Below are 26,367 nucleotides of genomic sequence, written 5' to 3' on the forward strand. Positions count from 1 at the left end.
GCACAGGTCACAGGTTTTTGTTGGAAACCTTCCTGTTTAGAAACAGTTGAGTGCAGGATTTCATCAGAAATCCCCTTCATCCATTAGTGTTTGGCGATTAGCAGAGGCAGTGCTAATAAATGCAATTACTTTTTTTTTTGCAATATGCTGCAGTGATACTTATTAATTCTTCTGCATAGGCTTGGTAAAAACAACATCTGAATGCAAGTTGTGCACAGTTTAATCTAATTAGGGAAAAATATACTTTGTTCTGTTGGGTTTAATGCAGTTTTATCCCATATGCATAACCTATGAGATGGCTTTAGATGGAAAGAAAGAATGAGCAATTTGTTTTGGTCGCTGCAAACAAATAACTGAATTCCTTAACTTTCCAAGGAATGAAAAAAAGAACAAGCAGCTGGTGATATGCACAGTGGTCTCATTTTTAGCTAACGGGTGTGCTGACAGAGAGCTTAAGCAGCAGAGGCAAAAACCATAACTATCAGGGAGAAATAATCACCTCCTGTTTCTGGGTAAGGTTTCTCGTTTTATCAGAATGAAAGGAAATATCTATGGGGTAATGATGTTTTTCTTTTAGACTAAAGTTAGCCTCCGTTGTTAGCATTTTCTGCTGTTACTGCACCAGATGGCGAGAGTCAACTTCCTCAAAAGGCAGGTCAGATTTCAGAAGAAGCTGGAGACACGCAGGAACTAGACTTTTTCAAAGTTGGCAAAGAAAGATTTGGACTTCATACACTTTTTTCTGTTGCCAACAAGATTTTATCTCTTTGCAAGATGCAGATCTTTTCTTGTAAAGAATAACTATAGTTATTTGATTGTTGTGTTTCTCAGATTGATCATAGGAAAGTTCTACATATCAACTGTGTCTAAACATCTAAATCTGATTTGTTACTTCCATGATGTCCTAGTTGTTTTGTCAGAGGATGATTGCTGAAAAAATGGATGAATAGTTTGACATTTTTTAGTGCTGAGGAGATGTAGATGATGATGTAACATAAATCTTGTTCTCAGAGGAGACCATATATTTTTCTACCACTAGATGGGGGTCTTTACACGTGTTTATGCCTCTTGCATTGACTTCTCTGTGTAGTAATGGAATCCAAATGGTACAGAACTCACTTTTTAGATATTCACCAGTCTGTCTTCCCATTTAAGTAATTAACAGTTAATGCAATACAGTTTTAAAATATAGATTCATAAACAACATTTTATTTAATGTATGCCCAGGAAATCTAATGAAAAAATGTTTTATTTTGAAAAGTCAAATTAGTGCTTATAAGAACACAGGCAAGAAAATGTATGATGGTAGTTTTGAATTGTTTCAATATGGTTGTGACAAACAGCCACTTTAACTCATGAATTCAGGACATGTTCAAAGAGTTTGAAAGTTTAATTTTACAATTGTGTTTAATATGAGTTTGTTTAATATGAAGTGTCAGTGGCACAAAATGAAGAAGTGTCAGGGAAAACAAATATCCGCTTTTTGTTTTCTGCTAACTTTTGGAAGTGTGTGTGGTTTCTGTACTTGTATATGTTAGTGTGTATTAACAATTATAAATGTTCCTTCACTACAGGAACTACATGAAAGAGAGTTGTGAGCGTACTGTACTTGTCAGGGGTTGCTCCTCGCTGGGCATTGGTTGTCACTATTTATAATACTTTATGTCAGGCGGGTCTATCCTGTGTGTGTTTAGGCTCACTCTGTCTACCCTCAGAATTTTCCAGCACAGAACATTGGGAGTTCACCTGTCAGCTTACACACTAATCTGGTTTCTCTGCTTATCCACACCGACCATTGCTTATTCTTTGCCTTTTTTTCGTCACTTGTCATCTGGATCCACTGTGTTTGTTCTTCTTCGGCTGAATACACAATCTCAGGATCTGATTGCTATTTTTAGATGAGTGGAAAAAACTTTTGTCCTTCGCTCACCTTGGCACTCAGCTGGCGGGGTGTAGTCAGTGTTCAGGCTCGCTTGCTGTCATGCTAGTTACACACTTTGATCTGCGATGCCCTCCTCTGTGGCTGTTTTTCACTGCATTGGCTACACGAGGCTTGTGCCCCGGTTGCTAGGGCAACCAAGGAGGATGGCCCTCAGCAGGGGCTGGGGAAGCCTTAGGCTGCCTCTCAGCACGTCACTGTGCAGCACGCCTGCTGATCTGCTGTTGGCTGGGAGGAGGAGCCAGTTCTGCAGTAGAGCGTCTTCCGGCCCAGTATGGGTCCTGCCTCCCCTCTGCCCCACCATGAGACAGAGCTCCAGCGTTAGAGCTCCTCCCTCCCTCTGCTGGCCACTGCGCCGCTCTGACTCTTACTGCTCCAGTGATAGCAAGTGCACAACTGGCAAGATGTCATCCTCTTCCTCCAACTCCAATGGACAAGGGAAGCCTAAACCTAAATCCCCGTTTCGCAAAAGGGGGAGTCTGCAGAGCACCACCATTCCTGGTGAGTGGGTGTGAGTGGATCCCTGGGGATAATGCTTGTTACATGAATTTAGGTTCAGAAAATTACACAGATGCTTTTGTTGTGATATTTAAGAATTGATGCTGCTCCACAATGAGCAATAACACAGAGAACTGAGTTTACAGATGTTGCTACAACTTTAGTTTGTGTATGTTTTTTGATTTTATTTATTTAGCATTCAGCGTGAATGCTAAAAGTATAATTGTAATGCATATATCGCTTTAGGAATATTTTTTCAAATAATACTCATGAAACTGTGCTAATCTATTCATAATTACTAATATTATTATCTTTTTGATTAACCAGTTCATTGTTGAGTGTATGAAATGTCAACATGGACTAGAGCCCTTTCTCAGAGCCTATCTAATAGTCTAATCTAATCATTTTTTATAGAAAAAATGTAATGATTTGTAATATAAAACAAATATCCTAATCAGTTGCTACCCATGTTACTGGTGAGGTATGACTTAAAAATATTTAGCATTTTAATTTGATAAATTACTTAAAACGATCAGTCCTCTCTAAAAGAGACGTGAGATGCTCACCCCTTAATTTGGCCCCTCTGCCCTCCTGTTTATCAGGGATCTACTGGTGATGGACTCTCCTTTTCTTATCAGCTTGGTTCAGACAGAACAGTGCGGTCGTTTTATCTTCATTCAAGTCATCATGACGAAAATGTCCTCGTAGTTTTTGTTCAGGAGAATTTGCAGTGACATTGAAGAAAATATTATGATGTCAGTGGTGGATCATGGTGGATCTGAGTCTTGATGTTTGCTACTAGCAAAGGTTTTATTGCATTTTATCAACCCTATAATTTTCAATCAACATCCCATATATGACAACGATTACAAATTTGTCTTAAATTAAGACAATTTGCAACAAAGTGTGTGCCACAAAATTTAAAAATAGTTTCCAGATGGCAATTTGATTATTTGGATTTAGCAACTTTTATTTACTTACATATATAATTATGGTTATTAGTTACAGGATTAATATGACTTATTAAGTTTTGTGTGCTGATGACATTGATAGAACATGCCTTCATCTCTCTGGGATCTGGTGGAGTATTGCAATTAATGTTACACTAGTGTCAGTTGACAGGGTGTTTGATGGACTTTTCAGCGTGATAGGAGTCGGGCCAAATAATGCTAGCTCTGTGATCACCTTTTGAAGTTCTTACTAACAGGTCTCTGTGGACAGAAACTACAAAGCTGGACCAGCGATTTATCTGCGCAGTAATTAAATGTTAATATTGATTTAATTTGAAGCTGCAGCCACAGCGTGGCACAAACGTCGAGGGTTTGGAGCGATGCAGCCGCAGATCTCCAGCAGTAACTTGCGTCGACACACAGTATATTGTATTTGCTGAGAAAGCCTGTCTTTGCTGCAGTCATAAATAACTTAGAGGTCTCTCCATCCATGCAGTCATTTAAGTCCTCTCAATTAGTCGCTTGGCTGAGCCCTCTGCACTCCCAGTCCATCATAAGAGCCACATGTAGGCTTCCCATTATAGTTCCACCATCTGACCACACCGGTCTATTAGCATTCTTGATGCCAAATTGCCGCAGTAGAAAAATCCACTGTGGATGCAACTCGAGCTGTCTGTGTTTGAACCAATGAACTGGAGGCTTCAACATTTCCTCTGTTCCTTCCTGCAGCATCACCAGAAATAGCTCAGCGCCGTGGCATCTGTCTTTTCAAGATCCTCAGAAGTAAAATTTTTGTCCAAATATATTCTTATTTATTTGTGACAGATCTCTTTTTTTAAGTGTTGGTGTGGATTTACTGGTGGAAACATTGATTGAAACTCAGTCAGTTTTCTCCTCTGCAGGAATCTGTCTCTGCCTGCAGGCTGCTCTCCCCCCACTGGACCCTCATGGCATCACATGAAGCAGAATATATAATTCCCTCGCTGTGCATCCGAAAGTATATGACGTGATATATAGAAGCTATTAAAGTATCTTCCAGAGAGGTGAAAGGGAGGTCCTTTCTCCAACGTAAATCAATGCTTCGCTTTCCTTTGGGATCTGATCAGATACAGAGGCTCTTACCTTCATCACTAACTTGGTCTCTGATTTCACACTGCACCGTGTGCAGTGTGCACATTTATCTAAGCCTGATAGTCAAGCTTGTCAGATGTTTTGCTGGAACATATTTTTGTTCATTTTGAGTTGGCTTGTCAACTCAGTAACGTGCACAGACCTGGTATCCTGCCTCATTACATGGATGAGCCACTGTGGATTAGTAATAATAATGTATAGAGAGTATGAAGGCTCTCTGACATGTGCAATTTGTGAACAATCACAATTTGCCACTGACTTGGGCATTCAGTATTTGAGAGATGTACAATTCAATCCAAAACTTTGTACAAAACACCAGACCAGGACCAATATGGAGGCTGATGCTGATTTTACAATGTAACCATGAACTTGATAACAAAATACAAATAACTATAAATAAAAAGAAATCATAAATATAGACTTTGAATTAAGAAAATAAACCTTTTTACATAAAATGTAAACATAAATGTTTATCTTTTCTCCTTTGTTTACTCTGTAAAATAAAAGTTTTCATATCAGCGCATATTGGCATATATAAATGCAGATACCAATATGTCAATAATAATCAATAATGATAAGGCTTTTATCAGTCGATTTTGTCAGCTTACCAATATATCAGTCGGGCTCTACAATACACAGTATGTGTGACAATACATCATCCCAGCATAAAGATTCATACAAATACAATCAACATAACACAAATCTACACTATACAACCTATCAAATCAGTGTTTTGTGTTTTAAGTGTTATTCTAAATCAATGTATAATTTTGTCTGTGCTATAAGGTTTGTGTTACATGAGGGATGCTGTCTGAATCATGAACCATATCACCCCACAGTCAGGTGACCCAGGCACAGATCAGTGGGGGCGGTCCTGAAACTGCCAGCTCTGCAGTGGACTGACTCGCTCCAATACCTGAGCCCCATCTTGTTCTGGTTCATTATTAACCAGATATACTGTCTCCTGTCGTTGCATGTCTCTGTCATGGCTTCCTTTCTTGGACTTTAAGTGTCTGTTCTATCTCGTGATTTGCATCATTACATCGTATGAGCTCTGTTCTGTTGCACCCACAGAGCTTTGTCACACTCATCACTGAATCATTAGCACATCTATACAATGTTTCCGTATGGACTTTAACCTGCACAACTGGCACACACACACACACACACACACACAAACACACACACACACACACACACACACACACACACACACACACACACACACACACACACACACACACACACTAGAGTGTAGACACACAAAACAACATGTGAAAAGGTAGCAGTCCCTGCCCTGGGCCCCATAACCTCACAGCTGTGGTTGTAGGTGTTATATCACATTGAAGATATTACTGCTGAAAGGCTACAACTGTGGAATTTTTTGACTTCACCATTGAGAGTCCAAGCAGAGCGTCGGTGCTTGTGCAGTTGAACCATATTATTAATATCGAGTCACTAATGACTTTTGTAAAATGAAGATGTCAATAAACTTTATGTGAAACCAGTTACACCAGTGTATCTATGGGGAATTTTTTTTTTTTATTATATCTTAAATTGTTAGTGGATATATATTATTTAATTGTCTAATGTGCTTTTCTACAGTACATTTCAATAGTAGCACTTTTCCGTCTTACCACTAGAGGGAGTATGTGGCACAAAGATGCTGTGTAAGGCCGGACCATCAGTCTTAAACAAGTTGCTAGTTGTCAGTGTCTCAGCTCCTCGGCTGTTCTGCAGTCAGACATGACTGAGGATTTGTTTTCTTTGTGTTTGAGTGGAAAATTCCACAGCTCTTCTCCAGCTAAGTATAGCTTAGCTGCTTCCCATATAGCAGAACTAGTGTGTCAGCTCTGGAAAAGGGATTTTGGAGCACCAGGAACTAAGGCCTTGAAATCTATCTCACCAACAGCTGGGTCTGTTGTTCCTTGATGGGACCAGATAGTTAGCAAGGCCACTGTGTCTGTCCTTTAATCGTCACCGCAAACACACACACAGGGCAGCTATAGATTCGACATTAGACAGTTGGACACACCATCTCTCACAGGGGTGATTTGCAGGCTGGCAGACTGGACTCATACACATGGTTATCATGGATTGTATTTCATTGCTGGGATACAGTTAAGCTGCTTTGCCCCCGTCTCCACTCTGATGATCACATGTAATGTAGATCCATCCTCACATAATCCACTTCATTTGATGACAGGTGAACCAGCGTCAGCTGATGTTTGCTCCCAGACTGGTTTTGTATTTTGCTTTCACCTCATTGACTCAGTGAATCACTCTTCCACCGGCCCTCTGTTCATTTAATTACATCCCAGTTCATATTTTCCCCTTTCAGGAATGACATGCATTGCACATACATGCTTTCCACAGACTTGATGCACACGCACACTCAGAGGAGGGAGGTGGGTGAGGTGAACTGTGGGTCAATCCAGACTGTCATGTTTGACTTTGCATAGATAAAACAATCAATGAATTGAAACTCAATTCATTCCATTCAAAAAGCATTATTTGTTCCCGGAGGGCAATTCTAAATGTACTGTAATGACACATTAGCTGCATAGTTGCTTCAGAGTGTGTTAAAAGTATCCAAGGTTGAATTGAACCTTTTATTGCGTTCCTCCACTGCAATTATAGCAAGCAAACAAGGCACTAAATCAAAGCTTGAAGACCAGAGTATCACTAAGTAAAGACGGTTGTGCTTAGGTGTGTTTGCATATACATGTGAGTCTGTATCAAAGTTCATAGTAACATGTGTTATCAGAGGCCTCCCCATGTCTCCATGAAGCAACGCTCTTTTTATTACCTCTAGTTTTGGTTCCTGACACACCTTTAGGGCAAGCATCTAGACATTAACACCTCGATGAACAAGCAAGCATGCTTAGCAACATGTTGACAGTGTCAAGTGACACACTTCTCCTCTTTGCTATATTCAGATATGATGAGAGCTGCACTGACAGTGGTGTGTGACTGGCCCCCCACTGATTGGAGTGTGGAGTGTGCATATGTGTGTGTGTCTGTATTTGTTTATTTTGAGGTGTGTGACTTTCAGTGTGTGTACACGCTGGCTGCGTGTGTCTGTTGATGTGTTTATATGAGGCCTTCAGTGTGTTTTTGTGTGTGATGCACGACAGGGAGGATTTGCTGTTTTGAGAACATTCCTGGTGGCAGTTTGGAGGAGAGATACACAGAGTTGATCTGAATGCTGAGAAGCCCTGAGCCTCATGTTTAAACATTTGTCCTGGTTTATTCACATGGGAGTTTTCATGCAGGGTTACAGATTAGATGTGATGGACGTGGCCTTAACAATAATACCAGCTCTTGGGTTCTTCTCGGAGAAAGGGAGTGAAAAATTGTGCAAAGCTACTTCACTGTGCTTTTGATTAGTCTCTTGGTAAAGAGATGTGTTGATTACAATTCAAGCAGACCACACCTCAGAGTGCTTTTGAGAAATTTTAAGAAATTTAGTACATACAAACATACATGGAATGCTATTTCAGTCCTTAAGTTCAGAACAGAAAGTCAAGGAAAGACTAAGCTAAGCTTTTAATCTTCCCTAAAATGTACACCTGCACCAAAAGCTGTCATGGGATGAAAAATATTTGTTTACTTGCCTTTTCAAAGAGAAAGTCATGAACAATGTACTTCAAGGCTTTCAGAAGTTATTTTCTTATGGTTTCAGCATTTTTTGTTTTTCAAAAATGATCATTAATCAATTTTTAAAAACCATCTTGCACAAATGATCAGTATCTTTTATTTTTGATCTCTTAATATTTTTAGTGTTGGAATTTAAGTCTAATGAAAAGGTGGCGTTCATTTCCAACCACATGTATAGCTGTGTAAAACACTGAACCATTCAGTGTGTTGACTGTGTGTTAAAGACCCGTCTGTGTTCGCTGTTTTTAAGTGAAGTCTTGTGAAGTGAAAGGCTTGAAATAGATTGTTGATTTGCAGTGGTGCAGTAGACCTCAGCCGGGCAGTAAAAGTCCTTCCCACTCAGTCTGCAGCAGAAAGGATGTGGAAACAGTGATCACCACATTTTAGACTGGTCATGGTCCTGGTTGCCCTGACAGAGCAATTAGAGGTCACTTTGTTTTTCAAACTCTGTGGGCAATGGGTAGGTGTTGATTGTGGTTAGTAGAGTATCTAAGATATTCCAGGATTGGGACAGAAAGTTTCTTCTGCTCTTTAGAATCATAAGTCTGTTTTTGATCCCAGTTGTTAAAGTATAGGGAAAAAACTACAGCGTGACACAGACCAAGAACTCAGTTCATTCCTCACATTCGGACCAGTTTCTTCAATCATGCAGTCACAGAACTGGAGAGAGGAATTTTACATTTCTCTTTATTGCTGAGCTACGATACACAAATAGATCCTTTCCCCAGATTTAAGAAGGGAAATTTGCAAATGAATATATTTCTCTTCTTTCAAACTGGGTACAATATTGAGTTGGGGTAGAATGAATGATGAAAAGCTATTGCTTACGAATCAGACAAGTACATCATGGTGATTATAGTTTCCTCCTAATCGTGTGTACTGTAGTTTATATTGTCGGCTGGAGTCGGATGTGGAAGAGCCATTTGTCTGGGGATCTATCCGGAAGTCAGTACCCTGTGTGTGTGTCTGTGGTTTGTGTGGGCCTGTTGTGCGTATGTCTTTCATGCTGTCATTTGTGTCTCAATATTTGTTTGACCTCCATGTGGAAAATTCCTTGACGATTTGCACTTTGATGTGTCACTTTGAAATTTCACAAAGAAATTGAAATTAAATAGGGGCTGAGCTGAGTTCTCGTGCACCGTGAAATACAGCAAACAGGCTTTCCTTGTGCCACACAGCAGTCATGTGAGAGAGGAAGGAAACAGTGTCCATTGGAGTCATGTGATCAGTATAGAAAGCAACATTGCAATGTAGTTTTACCCACAATTATACTCACAGATACCTACATGTGCTTAGTTATACAGATGTTGACCTCACAGGCACAAGTGATCAGCTTTCAGACATTGATTTTAAACATCTGACAAGTATAGAACATTTATATCTATACTTTATATCTTTTATATCTATATAATACATAATTGTTTAAATCATGAAAGAAAGAGCAGACAGAAACATGGCTCATCAACCCTAAGCAGAATAAAATAAATAACAGAAATGAGAGAGACTCTTGCATGTAATCGCATTCAAATATAAATTGATATGTAAAAGCCAATTAAAACAGCCATAATTAATCTATAAGAACAAGTACACACAACAACAGTGTTATAGAGCTTATAAATCATAGGATGCAAATTCATTTATATGAATTAAATACAAGATTAGGAATGTTTGAATCTATGTGCAGATAAATATAGCTTTATTGAAAATGAAACGATTTTTTAAAACACTGATGAACTAAAAATAAAAAATATAAACATAAGACGTCAGCATAGAGGCTTGACGTTCATGTGACGTCTTCATGAACAAGAGGAGGGGGACGGAGAGGAAGTGGGAGTGGCCACAGACGCAGGGCCACCTCCATTTTATAGCACAATAGAGCAATAAAGCGCTGGACTGCTGTACCGCCCCCTTCTGTTGCCACGTGGTACGTTCTAACCCAGTATTTAAACCCGGGAGCTCGGAGGCTGGGCTGCTCATGCTCCACTAACCGGTGGGATTCAGGAAGAAGCTGAGAGACAGAGAGAACCAGAGGAGAAGAGGAGAAACTGTCTGACCGGCACATAGGAGGTGGCGACAGTTACAACAAGAGGAGCAGAAGAGAGTGAGGGGCTTGTGTGATCCTGCTGTTAAAGCTGCACGAGAGCACATCCTGTCTATTTGCGCTCTCTCTCTCTCTCTCTCTCTCTCTCTCTCTCTCTCTCTCTCTCTCTCTCTTTGCTGTCATTTTCTCCTGTGCCAGCGGGGGAGGGTGCATCGACCGTCCCAGGCCTAGTCACAAGTCCCAGCATCCCGCAAGAGCTCAGACGAGGCCACTGCGACCGAGACTGTGACAAGGCAGTGACACAGAGGTACTGTAACCTCGGCCGATCCATCACCAACACGACCGTTAGATCATGAATTGTGACTTGACCTGCGCTGCACAGCGTTGTTCTTGTGAATACTGCGTTGCTAGAAGTTTAACCAGTTCTGTGTTGGGCATGGTACTTCTCACTCCAAAAATACTGCACTAGTAAGCTCATGGTGACAGACGGGGTGCCAGTCATCCCAGTTGCTGTGTACTGTGATAAGCTGCACAAGAGACTGGGAGGAGATGTCAATATGAGGGAGTTATGGGGAACCGTAAGGAGGGGGGAAGAATACATCACGGATTTGTTATGTTGGTCTCTCACTATGATGCTGATCTTTGCAAAGCTTCACGTGGTCCATAGTTTATTTCTGAGTCTGGCTGCTGCAGTGAGTAAACATTGGGGGTTTCTCGTCCTGTTGCTGTTTGTTTAAGTTCAGCATGATGCGGTGTTATTTCCCAGCGGAGTCATCACTGAGCGTTCTGTGGGTTTCTCGGCCAAACACACACACGCAGACATTAACATAAGGAAAAGGTTAAGCACCAGTGTGCACTAACCCAGAGAGGTTGTTGTTGCAGCAGAACATCAACTGCTGAACAGCTGCTACTGAAAGTGGAAGAAAATAAATATTCAACATAACATCTTTGGTAACATATGTGTGTGAGCAGGCAGACAGGGCTGGAGTAACGTGTTTTTAAAAGTCCACTTGAACATGTTGATCTTCCTGCTGTTTATAAGGGTATGAACAGCTGACGTGTGTGTGTGTTTATGTATGTGCTGGCAGTGACGAGTGATTTACTCATCTCTTCTCAAATATTCTATTTTATATGAAGGGGTAATAGTTAAAGCAAATGTCTCTTACACCTGCACTCAGAAATGGTGTGTGTGTGTGTGTGTGTGTGTGTGTGTGTGTGTGTGTGTGTGTGTGTGTGTGTGTGTGTGTGTGTGTGTGTGTGTGTGTGTGTGTGTGTGTGTGTGTGTGTGTGTGTGTGTGTGAGATCCTCAAGACGAGGCCGCAAAGTAGAGGTTTATTCTCATCTGTGGTTGCTAAGGAACGTCTGAAGCGTGTTGTCATCACTCTCCCTCTCTGGGAATAAAGTGAAATTCTGTAAAGAAAAACAAACACTGGCACCACAATCAGCCGACCAAAACCGATTCACAAAAACACACAGTAGAGTATTTGTTTAATGCCAGCAACAGTTTTCTTTCTGCCCATCATGCTTCACTGCTGCATCACAACACTCTCGGCTAGCATAAGCCTAATTTCTTATGGGAACAATTGCGTGAACGGCCTTTCATTATTTGATTTGTTACATTTTATTTTGTGGTTGAATGCTAGCAGATGTAAGCTCATTGTGTTAGTGCTTACATGTCTAAATGATGCAGTAATTATAAGTTAGCTATGTAAGTTCTTGTTTTGGCTTGATGGATCACAATTTCTAAGGATTGTAAATGGGAATTTGCAATATTATTTACGGAATACTTTCATGTCAACAATGTTGCCATACTTTACACCATTCTCAGTTTTTTTTTTATGTTTATCAGAGAATCATGATAATGATTATAATAATTATAAGCTTTTATTTTTTTACTGTCTTGGCTCTTGGTCGGCTTTGGCCACTCACACACCTTTCAGGTCCACAGGGTCATGTGGACAATGGCTGTGTTCTGCTGCAGGGAGGAAGACGTATAAAGCTTCATCATGCATATTTCTGACAGCTGCCCTAGTCACACATATAATGAAACAGGGAAAAAGGGAAGAAGTATTTGCAAACAGGCATAATAGACATGCCCATGAATTTATGGCATGCGAGGGTGTGTCTAATGTAAACATAGACAAAGACAAACAAGGAAGGACAGAAGAAACAAACATTGCTTTCTTAGAGCATTAATTAATTTCTTCATGCAGCTAGCATTACATACACTTTTGTTTTTTAAGTGTAGGTTACAAATAAAATGTGTTGGTGGCTTATTGCCATTTTCGGCATTAAGCCACAAGAGATATCAACTTCCTACCAGTTGCAGATTTTTAGATTTAGGTTTCAAAGATTAAAGTTGATACCTTAGTGAAAATGAGAACCATCAATTATCTATTGAGCACTGAACCTGAGACTCATGGTTATACTTGTTGAAGCTCTGTCAAAGCTCAATGGCAAAGGGGAATTGCAATCTGGCATTGTGAGGTTACATGAAGCACGATTTAAACTAAAAGTGTATTTTTGTCATTATTGCTTTCGGCGTGAACTGGTTAAAATATCCACATTGGCTGGAATCCTGTGCAAAGAGTAGAGCAATGAATATTCAAACATGTTAAAAATGTCCTCGACCGGTCTGTCTGTTCCTTTTGGTATTTGTTTACCAAGCACAACAGATTGAGATGCATGTAAATAAGTGCAGTGCGTGGCCTGGTGTATTCACCAAAAATCCATTCACCTTGGATGTTAAGTAATTGTGCAGAAAATTGTTCCTGAACACTGCACTGAGAATAGTTGTGTAGCAACAAGGTCTGTTTTTAGCCGACTATCATGCCGTTTGTAATTAGGTCATTTAATAAGTTAGCATGCTCTAATTTCTTGACTCAAACACTGATCAGATATAGAGAGACACCGGATAAATGTCGAAATTAAACTGGGACATATCTGTATATATATACAAGTAAAGGAAGCACTGTTGGTCTCCACAGAAGCAGCCAAGTCTCATTACATCTACAGATATTGTACAGTTTATTATCACAATGAAAGACTTACACAGTATAGGCCTGTTTGGGATAACATGGTAGCAATGTGGGGCTGGTGGTGAAAGGTGTTCAGTCATCAAAATACACTTTTAGAGCATATTGGACTAAATAACAATTGACAAATTGATTATAAATTCTGGTCAAGGAATATTTTCATTGGTAAAATGTTTTGTTGGACTACTTCTAGTTCTGCTTTCGGCCTGAGGGACAGGGAGGACGAGACGGGTTGGAGGGATGGTATTGATCGTTATAGAGCAGAGGCAGCTCCCAGATAGATGACTATCTCTCTGGGAGGGTTCAAAGAAACTGTAGTGCACTGTGTGTGGGCGGTGTGCAGACTCAGGTCCCAGGGATGTGAGAGAACGCTGAGAGGAGAGCTTTGTCAATATTAGTCTCCCGCCTAAGTAATAAGCTCATATATTAAGATGGATGGTTTGAAGCATTTCACTTTAAAATATGAATAGACACACACGCAGTAAATTGTGTGTTTTAAGTGATGAAGAGCATAGGTTTCCTGTCCAGAACCAAACGTTTTTATATAAAGTCTTAATAGAAATACTACCTAAAAGAGGAAATGAGGATACACAAGATTTGGTTTTGAGTCCCATGTTGACACACGACTAAACTTTGACTAAAGTGTTTTCTGTACTTGGACTTCATCATGGCCTCTTAGTTATAGCTCATGGGTTTGATTCCCATCCCACTACAGTGATATCACTGAGATAAATAGAGTCGGGGTGCTGGATTACGAGACATATGAGGTGGAAAGGCCAGGGGATTACATGGGTATTACACTGGAGACAACATGTTGTTGTCTGTATACTTGAACTTATCTGCTGTGCCATATCATACCATCCATGATAATACCGGTATACATTTTTAAGTAATAAAGTGTCTTATCACGATATTAATGATATAGCAACGCAATGACGATTGACGCATTTACGTTCCCTGGCGCGCACAACAACGTCGAAAGCCCAAACATGCCTGAAAGTGAGAGCAGCGTATCAGCCTCCGATAGTGATTTCCCTAAAAACGAGCTACATCAATAGTGTGGAAAAAATATACAAGAAAACTGTTACTGCTAAAGGTGGAAACACAACAAACTTGTTTCACCACTTCAAGCGAAAACACACCGTTGAGTACAATCAGGCTATGAAGGCACGTGAGCAGGAGACACAAGCAACTGCTGATGTGCGGCCCAAAAGTAAACAAACGACTCAACCGAGCATTGCTGGAGTATCTTTAGCTAGTATCTCTCGCTAGTGGCTCTCGCTAGTGGCTCTTCATATGACAAGCGCAAACCGTGGATGTAGAGTACTGATATGGTTACATATCTTTGCCTGCGATGTATGAAGCATGCTGCCACAAACTAGCAGCTACAGTATCGTCGGTGGAGTTTTTTGCCTCAACCACAGGCCTGTGGTCGAGCTGATCCACGAAACCATACATCAGCCTGACCGTGCACTACATCTATAACGGCTGGAAGCTGCACAACTCCTGCCTCGTGACTAGTTTCTTTCCCGAGGATCACACGGGCGAAAATGTTGCGAGTGGTTTAAAGAAGTTTATTAGCTCGTGGAAGAGGACAAACAGTGTGTGACAACAGACTGCGGAGCCAATGTTGTCAAAGCTATCGCTCATAATAACTGGACCAGGCTGTCATTGTTTGCCCATCGTCTGTACATTGCTATTGGTAAGTTTCATTTACCATTTAAGAAATCTAAACTTGTAATTTATTTTTATGAGAAATGTCATTTTTCTCTAAAAATCTTAATAGCAGGCAGTCCCAAAACAATTATTGTCATGGGTCATATTTCCATGCGAAATAATTCCTGCCTTTAGTTAATAAACATGTCCCTTTCATTTTAGTAGAATATGTGATTGATTGTATTGATGTGCTTTCATTTGTCTTTTGCACTGATTAGCTTATCATAAATAATAGATTGTTGATTCAACCTGTTTTAAACCTGATGATGGAAAGTGCAGCCACCACTGTGGGAGGAATCTGTGATAAGAATATCTTTAAAATGTGTGCACCTATACCTTTATGACAATCTGATCTGCTAAAAGATCTAAAATGTGTGTGAGAGAGAGACTAACTATCTTTCTTTATCTTCAGAGAAGAGTGTGAAGGACCCCAGGACCACAAACTGGTCACAGAAAGACAGAAGATGATCCAGCGGCTGTTAGAACAAGGAAAGGCCGTCACACAGGTCTTGTCTGCTACCAGGTCAACCAGACACCTGGTGCTAACGTCGCAAGAAGGAAAAGAGGGATGGAAAATGCCCTTAATTTTGTTTACACTAATAAATGCTGCTGCCTGCAAGCTGCAATCACCGATAAAACGTTGTTCTGTATTTTTTTTTCTAAATCGTCATAAATATCGTTATCGTTAATTTCCTTGAAATATCGGGATATAATTTTGAGGCTATATCGCCCACCCCGACTGCTCCACTATGAAAAAAATGCACATCCTGAAATCCACCCTATGCACTCTGCATATAATCACGTGTGTGAATATATGTGTGTGTGTAATAAACTTGAAATTCCAAATGGCTGTTTAAGGTCATTAGGAAACAATAACCTCATTATAAAGTCTATTTTCAATGGTAAAATGTCCCATTAGTACACACTGCTATCACAATTATATCAAGAAACAAATTTCTTACTGATAAGGTTTGTTTATATTTATATGAAAAAATGGAGTAAATGTTTGTATGATTTTAAGAAGATCATCACACCCACATCCTTGAAAAAGTTGTTTAACAATGTTGTGTTAGTATGAAATTAATGTGCAAAGTCACTCTCTGCTCATTCCTAACTCATTGTTGGAGGCAGGCAGCAGATGGTGCAGGCCAAACACAAAGCCTCACTCATAGGTGAATGAGTGAATTGCTATGTCTGCACTTAAATGTTCTACTTTTTAAATTATAGTTCTTAAAGTTAAATATATGGCTGTGTTTAGAAAGTACACCGAAATCACTGAGCTTGGTTTTTCTCTGTGCACCAGGAGATGGATGTATTTAGTTTTTTGCTCGTTCTCCTCTATTGTGTTTAGTCTGGAGTGGAGCTGGCATCATCTGTTTCCAGCAGGTCTGGAGTGGGGGGGGGGAGGCCCTCTTTGTCACTCTCAGGTGTTTTTAAACACGTGTCACATGTACATGTTTGTCTGGGTAATTGTTTTTCAAGTGTGTGCACGTGTGAGTGAAGCGACACAGTATCTGCTGGTGCAGCTGTCTTCCCTTAATCCGGCTTCTGTTGTTGGATATTTACAAGGATTTTCATGCTCTGCTGCAGATTACAGCTGCAGTCAGTGTCCCGAGAGGTAATGGTAGTCATGCCCTACTTGACTTTGTTTAACTTTGGCTGACTGTGTTGAAACTGGTGTCTTCGTCTTTGATGTCTTCTGTTTAGTTTCAAGAAAATGGGCCAATGTGTTCATGAACCTGAAGGAAGGAAACAAAAAGTTCTTGGCCAAAGATTGCTCAATAATGAGAATACGTTCTCTAGATGTCTTTGGTAAAATCATAGTCATTTGTCTGTCTGTCTCTGTTTTCCGTAGATGGTGAAATGATAAAGAATTGTCAACTTTGTCTTATCTCAGCCAGCAATCAGCCTGATTATTCTGTCAATCATTACACACAACATGAACGTTTAACCTGGTAACAGAACTTTCTGGTAGACACCATGCATCTGCAGGAGTCATACGATTTCTAGAATCCATTATGTCAGCCTGCGATTCAATGGAGACCTGTCCAGGTTGGACCCCGCCTCTCGCCCAATGTCTACTGGGATTGGCTCCAGCTTCCCAGTGACCCTCAAAGTGATAAGCTATATAGATAATGGATCGATCGATTACTTACTTAGAAGTACAACTACTTAACCTACATTTTACTTAAGATCTACCTAAGTTAAAGAAAACATTTGTAGAGTATAAGTTGCAGAAAAGAGAAAATAATTTTAGATGTGGTCTTTAACATGTGGCGAGAAAAGGCTGATAAATGATGGTTAAGTTCAAAACTACATATTTAAATTGCAATGTGTGTCTCCAGTTGTGGAAAAGTAAATCATGTAACTACCACTGGCAAAATGGAACCTACTGACAATACACACTATCACGAGACAGCGGTTAAGTATTTTTACTTTGCTGAAGTTTCACATTGCTTAGAGAATGTGCATTGATCACAGAAAAGTGTAATGAGATCAGCACTAAATTAGTTTTTTTGGCTGCAAAGCCACATTATTTGCAGTTTGTCATTATTTCTGTAATCCATTGTCTTTGCCTTTACTGGGCACATGATCTGAAAGTAAAGACAGAACATCACAAAGACTCTGTGTTGATATCACCATAATGTGCTTTACAGATCTGTGTGGTGCATCTGGGTCCAAGCCCCTCAAGCCCCAGCGATCCCTGCCAGGGACGCCTGTTTCCCTCACACACTACCCGATTGACCTGCGGACATCCATGGACGAAAAGTACAAAGAGATTGCAGAGGTAGGAAATTAAATCCAGACACATGTTGTTTCTTAACAGTAAAATTACAGAAACAGAAAACGTGAGTTGGTGCAAAACCCTTCATTCCTCTCCTGCATGATGTTCCTATACGGTCACTGGTCTTTTATCCTCAGACCCACTCGCTCAGGTGATTGATCCAGGGCTGATAAGACCCGAGCTTACATTCCAGCAGAAGCTGCCAACAGATCCGCCCCTCTTGATCCACAGCCCCCTAGTGCTTCTCTCTGCGGCTTCTGTTATGGATTTTTTGTCTTTCTTTTTGGCAGCCCTCGTGATGCCCAGCATGTTAAATGCTCTGAGGATTAAGTGTCCTGCAAAGCCCCGACAGCCCACTTCAACATCTCTCAACGTCCACACACAGCTGGTCTAAACAAAATGAAGCTACCTGCCATATTGTTTCATTTAGAAATCAGGACTTTTCCATCAGTCAGATATTTCAATCAGATGCCACTGATATTTATTATGACTTTTAAACTATGAAAATTTAAGTTGGAAGGTTTAAAAGTCCTTAAGGATCGATGAAAATATTAATCCATAACAAAGCAAATATAAAAAACAAAAGTTAACTAATATACTGTATGTCAACTTATTTACTGACTGCAGAAAAACCCCAATAATATAAAACAGCAAAACTGTAAAACCCCAAATGATTACTGTCGATTGTGAAAAACATCTGAAACCGGTTTATTATCTGGCTATTAATGGCTTTATTTTTAGTTAGTGAATGTAGCAGGTGGTTTTATGTTCATCTCAGTGTTTTCCATATGTCCACTGCATGGAAATTTACCTGTTTCCTGTTTTATGGCACCAACAATGGTCAAATTTATGTTGACACCAGGAGCTGTTCACACGCAGCATGGCAGAGAGCGAGATGCGAAGTGCTCCGTACGAGTTCCCGGAGGACAGCCCCATCGAACAGCTCGAGGAGCGGCGGCACCGTCTGGAGCGGCAGATCAGCCAGGACATCAAGTGAGGAAATGCAAACACATCACTCACACACACACACACACACACACACACACACACACACACACACACACACACACACGGCCAATTCAATAAAATCTCTTCTTGACTCCTGACAAACACAACCCCTCCAGACTTTTACACAGACTTGCTTCCACCCATGCACACATGCTTATCAGCTTCAAACTTCCAGTTTGTGGGCTAACTAACCCCGGCAATCAGCTAACTGGGCTAGCTAGCAGGTGGCACCTGTCCTGGTGTTTGGTCTTTTTCTAAAAAAAACGTTTTTGAGGAGGTGGGTTCTGTCTCCATCGCCGGGCTCACTGCTCAGCCGATGGTTTGGGTGATTATCTGATATGTCCCCCCCGCAAGCCTTTGTTTACCAATCAGGGTTTACAACTACTAACTGATGATAGAAGTTCTGTACCTGGATCAATTAATGTGTGTGTGTGTGTGTGTGTGTGTGTGTGTGTGTGTGTGTGTGTGTGTGTGTGTGTGTGTGTGTGTGTGTGTGTGTGTGTGTGTGTGTGTGTGTGTGTGTGTGTGTGTGTGTGTGTGTGTGTGTGTGTGTTCTTGTGTGTGCTCTGTATTTGGTCTCTCTCACTTTGTGTGCTTAAATCTTTCTCACCTCCTCTGATGCTCGTCTGCCACCTGCCTTTCCCACACTCTGCTGCGCTGCTGCATATCACCCCAAGGCTTGAGCCAGAGATCTTGCTCCGCGCCAAACAGGACTTCATGAAAATCGACAGTGAAGCAGACCTAGAGTGAGTGAGCTCTGCTTCTTGCTTCTTTATTTTCTTTGAATTCTTCTGTATTTTGTTCGTACTGCAACAACTCACCTGATTGGTTAGTTTTGATCAATATTGTATATTCATCAGTGTCAAGTCTGCAGTATTTAGGAACTCTGGACTGGTGTTATTATCAGCATGATAATGTTGAGATGAACCTTATCCTCCCCCTGCTGGTGACTTGGTAAATGTTCAATGAGTATTTTTGTTCCATTGCTTTTTAATCCCTAAACAGCAAATCTGCAACTGCATTAGTATATTAAATTGATATCTAAACGGATTCACAGAAATACCTCATTTACAAACAGTATGTGTTTGCTTTAATACCCTTAATTAAGCTTAGATGCATCCTTTCTCCTTGAAGTACACACCTTTCTACTTGTCTCTGGTCTCAGAAAATGCAGGATAGGACAGAAACTGTTCAACAAATGTTAAATGCTGCCATACATGACAATTTCAGATCTGTATATTTATGTAGTTAATGTATAATATACATATACAGCTCTAGGTTGATCTGATCTCATTGTTAAAATGTGCATTAAATGAAGGTGTCTAAATACACGTCCTCCATACCTCCACATGTTATCAACCTTGGTCTTCTTGTCCTCCTTTCTCTTGTTTTACATTCTACTTTCCTCTGAATCTTTTCAGGTTAATGAAGGATAAGAGTGTGGATACTTTCGACGATGGCTTCATGGAGAGAGAAATGCCACTGGAGCGCGAATACCAGCGGGTCTCAATATCTGGCGAGGAAAAATGTGGGGTGAGGAGTTTTTCGTGTATGAAGTGTACTGAAATGCCATCTTTTGATTCCTCTATGAACTCGCATGCAGTCAAATTACCCCAACAAAATAAGTTCCAATTGCACCCAATGTCATAACTATAATGTAATGTCTCTCCAGGTCCCCTTCACAGACCTGCTTGATGCTGCTAAGTGCGTGGTGAAGGCGTTATTCATTCGGGAGAAGTACATAAACCGATCCATGCAGAACTTTTGTAAGACCACAGCTCACGCCTTAGAGGAGCTCGGGATGAAGTCTGTGGATTTTGGAGTCTATGATGATATAGCAGAGACCCCTGTAGATAATGGTATGTTGGCAGACACACATACACTGTTGGCAAAACACTGAAAAGTAAAGGAAATATGAAACACTCCCACCACTTCTCCTCAATTCTTACAGTTTGTCACTTTCACCACAGCCGTTTCTAAATCATCATTTCATTCTAGCATGGAAAAATGTTTCAGTATCAACCCCCTGTTTTCCCAGATGCCCCCGTCCACGCACCGGCTTCAGAGACACACCCCTACGACAATCAGGACCCCTTGAACATGCCAGCAGACACAGGATATGGATGCAAGATGGTGGATGGAGTAGTTCATGTCTACACCAACAAAAGCAACATGGACCAGTATGTGTTTGTACCTGTATGATGACACATTAATTAAAATAGTGAGTCTGTTTGTGAAACTTTAATAATCTCTTTCAGAAGTGCAGAACTGGACTTGCCATATCCTGACTTGAAGGAGTACATCGGAGACATGAATGTGATGATGTCCCTCATCATTAACGGGCCAGTGTAAGTGTTTCTTCGAAAGTATCTTCAAATGTGTGATTAGTTCATTGTATGTTTTTAAAAGAAAAACCTCTTTGTCTCCTCTGTATGGTGTTCACAGGAAGTCTTTCTGCTACCGCCGCCTCCAGTACCTGAGCTCTAAGTTCCAGATGCACATCCTCCTGAATGAGATGAAGGAGCTAGCTGCTCAGAAGAAGGTTCCTCACAGAGACTTCTACAACATCCGAAAGGCAAGAGCTAATAAACTGCAGCTGCTGCTGTCTTTACTAGATTATCTGTCTGTGGACTTATTTTTGTTGATCAAAAATCACTATGTTTATGATGATATCACAACTACAACAATTTATTAATGACACAGATTCTTCCAAACCCGTTGGTATCCACACTCTAGTAGCAACAAGGTTATTTCCTGCCAACCCCATCTGCAAAAATACCATTCTACAATGTTCCGTCTTATAAGGCAATGTTATCATTGTTGTTGTGGTTCTGCGTTGTGCCCACCCCAGGTGGACACGCATATACATGCATCGTCCTGTATGAACCAGAAGCACCTGCTGCGATTCATCAAGAGAGCCATGAAGAAGTACCCTGGGGAGATCGTTCACATTGAGCACGGCCGGGGTCAGACCCTCAAGAACGTGTTCGAGACCATGAACCTCACTGCCTTCGACCTGAGTGTTGACACTCTCGACATGCATGCGGTGAGAAACGGCACCAGCAGGAGGAAAAAAAAAAGCGAAAGGAATTGTGCTAGTTTGAGAAATAATGTTGGATGAATGTGATATAAATACAATTCAGATGTAACTGATTTCTCCTACTTTTCAGGACCGTAACACGTTCCATCGCTTTGACAAGTTTAACGCCAAATACAACCCCATCGGAGAATCAATCCTCAGAGAGATCTTCATCAAGACTGACAACCACATTGAAGGAAAATACTTTGCACATATAGTCAAGGTGTGAAGAAATTCATTCATCCTTTTTTTTTTTTTTTTTTACAAATCCGAAATAAATGTACAGGCTCATAAATCTGTATCTCTTGTCTTGTAACGTCTGTTCAGGAGGTGTTGTATGACTTGGAGGAGAGCAAGTACCAGAACTCCGAGATGCGTCTGTCTATCTATGGCCGCTCCCGAGACGAATGGGACAAGCTGTCTCAGTGGGCTGTGAAACACCGAGTGTACTCTGATAATGTGCGCTGGCTTATCCAGGTGCCCCGTCTATTGTGAGTAAACATCCAGCTTATTTTACCATGTAGCTGCGGTTTATGATCTCAGCACATATGAGGACATAATCAATAAACATGTCTAAGGATTGAGGGTCCTTTACTAATTTTACTGGCAAGGACGTTGGAAGTCAGGGTGCCCATTAGGAAGGGGCTGCAACTGCAAGGCAAAAAACATACCCTTTCTTGTCATTTATTTAGACTAACATTTTCAGAGTAGCACAGGAGTGGGCTTAACCTTTTTAATTTCATATTTTTCTCTAATATTTTAATTTAACTTCAGCATATTCAGTGTATTTTCTGATGGAGAAGTGAATAATGTGATGAAAATAAGGTTTGATGTGACCTGTAAGGATTTTAATGATTGTAATAGTGAGTTAGATATTTCTTTAAATTCCCTAAAGCCGAGTTTACTTCCCGGTGTGGTGTGAACTATACAAAAACTGGTATAAAATGTTTTTGGCTGTTTAAAATAATAACAAATTTATTTTGTTGTAGCACTGCTTTTATCTTGTTGTTGTTAAATAGCCTTATTATCAACTCTGACTGACTTCCAGCGTCCATGCGGTTACTGGTCGGTAGATGTCCATCAAACAAAGAATTAGAGAATAAACCAAGAGGAATCAAATACTTTGGTATAGTGAAGGTTGTGGGTACATGATCCAGCCTGTGTGTTATGTGTGTTGCTATCCTGTCTACATGGTTTTAGCCTACTCAAGAGAAACAAACAAAATTCATGAAACTATAATAAACTAGCAGAGGCATGGATTATAACTTAATCTACAATAAAATCTACATCGGAAATAAGGCTGTTGTCACTTTTACAAAACAAATAATAACAGTCTTTGCGATAATAACAAGTATCGTTGTTCAATCCCTGCCTCTCCAGTGACGTGTACCAGACAAAGAAGCAGCTGGCTAATTTCCAGGAGATGCTGGAGAACATCTTCATGCCTCTGTTTGAAGTCACAATAAACCCCGGCAGTCATCCCGAGCTGCATCTCTTCCTCGAACATGTGGGTATCACTTCACATGAAATCCTGGCTGTGCTGATAATTCACACTTGGAGCAACTGAGCGATTGTCGTTTTTTTGTTGTGTGTTCGTATGTCCGAGCAGGTGGTGGGCTTTGACAGCGTGGACGACGAGTCCAAACCTGAGCACCACATTTTTAACCTTGACAGTCCGCTGCCGGCCAATTGGACAAATGAGGCCAACCCGCCCTATTCCTACTACCTCTACTACACCTACGCCAACATGACTGTGCTCAACCACCTGCGGAGGTATGACCGAGCCAGCTGGACACCTTTATCACATATAAGAACCTTTACTCACTCAATAACAATTCAGAAAAACTATTAAACATAAATGTATGTGTTTTTGATGTTTTTAAAAATACATTTGTCTGACACAGTCGGCGAGGCCTTCATACGTTTGTCCTGCGACCTCACTGTGGGGAGGCGGGGCCGATCCACCACCTGGTGTCAGGTTTCTTCCTCTCAGAGAACATCTCCCATGGGCTGCTGCTCAGAAAGGTCAGGGCGGAACCGACTGGAGTGATTGTTTTTTACTTTACAAAGTTCTGCTGTGTAAAAGTCGAAATGTTTTCTATATCTAATTTGGTAAACTTTCACATTTTTTGAAATGTAATATATTAATAGTAATGATAATATAATGTGTTTTACGTCATACGAAGACACACTAACATGAACAACTGAATTTCATCCCCTTTGGGATACAACTGAAAGAATACTGTTGAGTGTATAAGTGGTGAGCTGCTGCATTCAGTAGCAGGTGAGAAGTGATGTCAATGCTACCAATCTACTGCTCTGTTAAGAAATCTAAGACAAAGATGTTCTCATATCAACCTGTGACCATTTGTGTGTCTCTTATGTTTCTCACACTGTCAGGCCCCGGTGCTGCAGTATCTTTACTACCTGGCTCAAATTGGCATTGCCATGTCCCCACTGAGTAACAACAGCCTGTTCCTCAGTTATCACCGCAACCCACTGCCAGAGTATCTGTCCAGAGGCCTCATGATATCTCTGTCCACTGATGATCCCCTTCAGTTCCACTTCACCAAGGTCAGTATGAAGGAGTGTTTGATTAAACATTGTTCACATCATCATGCACAAGATCAGTGAGGAGGTTGAAATTACATAATGTGTGTGTGTGTCTGTGTGTCTGTGTGTGTGTCTATGTGTCTGTGTCTGTGTGTGTGCGCCCAGGAGCCTCTAATGGAGGAGTACAGTATCGCTGCGCAAGTGTGGAAACTGAGTTCCTGTGACATGTGTGAGCTGGCAAGAAACAGTGTTCTTATGAGTGGATTTTCAAACAAGGTACAGTTTATATCTCTTCTCATTCAGTGTATTTCATTTGTTTATCTCTTAAAGTTCATCTGTTTAAACGTGTCCAGTCGCTTCCAGTCAGATGTTGTTTTCATCTGTATTTTACTTGCATCTGATTTTCTTGTACTTTCTCCTGACTCCAGGTCAAGCGTTATTGGCTGGGCCCCAAACATTGCAAGGAGGGTCCTATAAGCAACGACATCCGCCGCACCAACGTCCCCGATATCCGCGTGGCGTACCGCAGCGAGACACTCTCCGAGGAGCTTCAACTCGTCACCCAGGCCGTGCGCACAGAGGAGCTGGACACTATCGATGAGGAGGACGCTCTGTCCATGGGCCCTCTGACCATGGGCCCTCTGCCCAGTCAGCGCTGAAGTCACTGGCGGTCGCCTCTGGTAAACCTAGCATGACACTGGAGGGGCAGTGTGAGAGTCATTTTACATACAGTATAAACCCCACCAGCCATCACTATAGACGTATGCCGCACAGCTACACAGATATGAAAACGCCAAGGATACAGTGCTGCTAGAGCGCCACAGCCTCCACATTCATCAACTTCGTTTGTCTGAGTCATTTTTTTATGTTGCACAAATGGATTGTAAATCCATTTAGTTGTTAAAATATCAAATTAATACTTGAGTTTTCCCCACCTCTGTTTGTCATGTTGTCACATTTAGCCTGAGGAGGGTCAGCAGGGATGGATTTGTGATGAACAGCAGGGAAACACTTTAGAGGCCAGTGTTTACCTCACCGGCCACACAGCCAGGACAATGCTCCGCTTTCTTGTTTAGTCCATGGGTTGGACTGGCTGCCACAAATGAATCTGTGGATACAAATATTTTTGTTTATTATGAAATGTGTTGGGAGAAATTAGACCACAGTTTATGTCATATAAATATATATACATCCAATATAGTGGGTAATATAATGGAATAATAATAATATAATAACATCATGTGAAACACTGATTCAGTGATATATTTTCATCAAATTTAATACATAAGCAGTTTTCAGACATTAACGCCAGATAATGTCTGCACAATGGGGTCTGCACTTTCTCCCAAGTTTAACTTTCATAGATGAAGAACGCAGCAGGAGATTCTCCGCTTAGACGCGTTCACAACAACACAGACATCTTTCAGCGTTCAGCTGAGATGTGGCGCTGCATGCAGGAGGCAGGACAGGATGTGTGAATTCTGCTGCGGAGATCACATGTTTTTGTTTACAGCACATCGACATCGGCATCAGCTGTTATCACCAAAAGCTCTCAAATGTCTTTTGGTCTTTGTCTGCGTCTTATACACATTTGGCTTCTCATTTTCATCCTGAATTAATACTAGTGTTCCAGTTTCTGGTCCGTTGTGTGTCAGAAACATCCTTAACATTGCCGACTTGCTTGCAGTGAATCCTCCGGATATTCTCCCGCTGTGTTATCACATGGTCTTACTCTGAGATTCTGCGGACATTTTACTTGGGTGCTGGCAGGAGGAACTCCACATAATGTCCACATCAAGTGACTTGGACATTTGTGTTCTCAAATACGGCCCTATCAGATGATTTCATGAGTTTATCTGGAGTTCAGAACATGTCTGAAAGCAGCCATAGTATTTCTGTAAATATATAGTATAAATTTACAGAATACTGACAACCAACATTTACACATTCAGAACAGTAAACCTGTTCTGTT

At 40.9% G+C, this 26,367-nt stretch overlaps 2 protein-coding genes across 6 annotated transcripts in view; one reads left to right on the plus strand and one right to left on the minus strand.

The window, feature by feature from the left end:
• The window catches only part of LOC117761785 (AMP deaminase 2-like), a 27,208-nt gene extending 1,826 nt beyond the window's left edge, over nucleotides 1-25,382 (plus strand). For 2 of the 5 annotated variants that reach the window (XM_034586021.1, XM_034586024.1), the window contains 17 exons: nucleotides 17,628-17,758; nucleotides 18,618-18,748; nucleotides 19,441-19,509; nucleotides 20,185-20,296; nucleotides 20,436-20,622; nucleotides 20,802-20,943; nucleotides 21,022-21,111; nucleotides 21,209-21,338; nucleotides 21,615-21,809; nucleotides 21,934-22,065; nucleotides 22,170-22,333; nucleotides 23,223-23,349; nucleotides 23,452-23,615; nucleotides 23,747-23,867; nucleotides 24,243-24,416; nucleotides 24,561-24,671; nucleotides 24,824-25,382. In XM_034586021.1, coding sequence (XP_034441912.1) covers nucleotides 17,628-17,758; nucleotides 18,618-18,748; nucleotides 19,441-19,509; nucleotides 20,185-20,296; nucleotides 20,436-20,622; nucleotides 20,802-20,943; nucleotides 21,022-21,111; nucleotides 21,209-21,338; nucleotides 21,615-21,809; nucleotides 21,934-22,065; nucleotides 22,170-22,333; nucleotides 23,223-23,349; nucleotides 23,452-23,615; nucleotides 23,747-23,867; nucleotides 24,243-24,416; nucleotides 24,561-24,671; nucleotides 24,824-25,054 — 2,411 coding nt within the window. In that variant the 3' untranslated portion in view covers nucleotides 25,055-25,382. Of the gene's footprint in view, nucleotides 1-1,883; nucleotides 2,441-10,123; nucleotides 10,527-17,627; nucleotides 17,759-18,617; nucleotides 18,749-19,440; nucleotides 19,510-20,184; nucleotides 20,297-20,435; nucleotides 20,623-20,801; nucleotides 20,944-21,021; nucleotides 21,112-21,208; nucleotides 21,339-21,614; nucleotides 21,810-21,933; nucleotides 22,066-22,169; nucleotides 22,334-23,222; nucleotides 23,350-23,451; nucleotides 23,616-23,746; nucleotides 23,868-24,242; nucleotides 24,417-24,560; nucleotides 24,672-24,823 lie in introns of those variants that run through there. The other 3 variants (XM_034586019.1, XM_034586025.1, XM_034586020.1) reach the window with 3 other exon arrangements.
• The window catches only part of LOC117761837 (olfactory receptor class A-like protein 4), a 946,130-nt gene that overhangs the window by 389,094 nt on the left and 530,669 nt on the right, over nucleotides 1-26,367 (minus strand). The window lies entirely within an intron of this gene.

The sequence above is a fragment of the Hippoglossus hippoglossus genome, chromosome 5 (genome assembly GCF_009819705.1).
Source record: "Hippoglossus hippoglossus isolate fHipHip1 chromosome 5, fHipHip1.pri, whole genome shotgun sequence".
NCBI classification, from domain to species: Eukaryota; Metazoa; Chordata; class Actinopteri; order Pleuronectiformes; family Pleuronectidae; genus Hippoglossus; species Hippoglossus hippoglossus.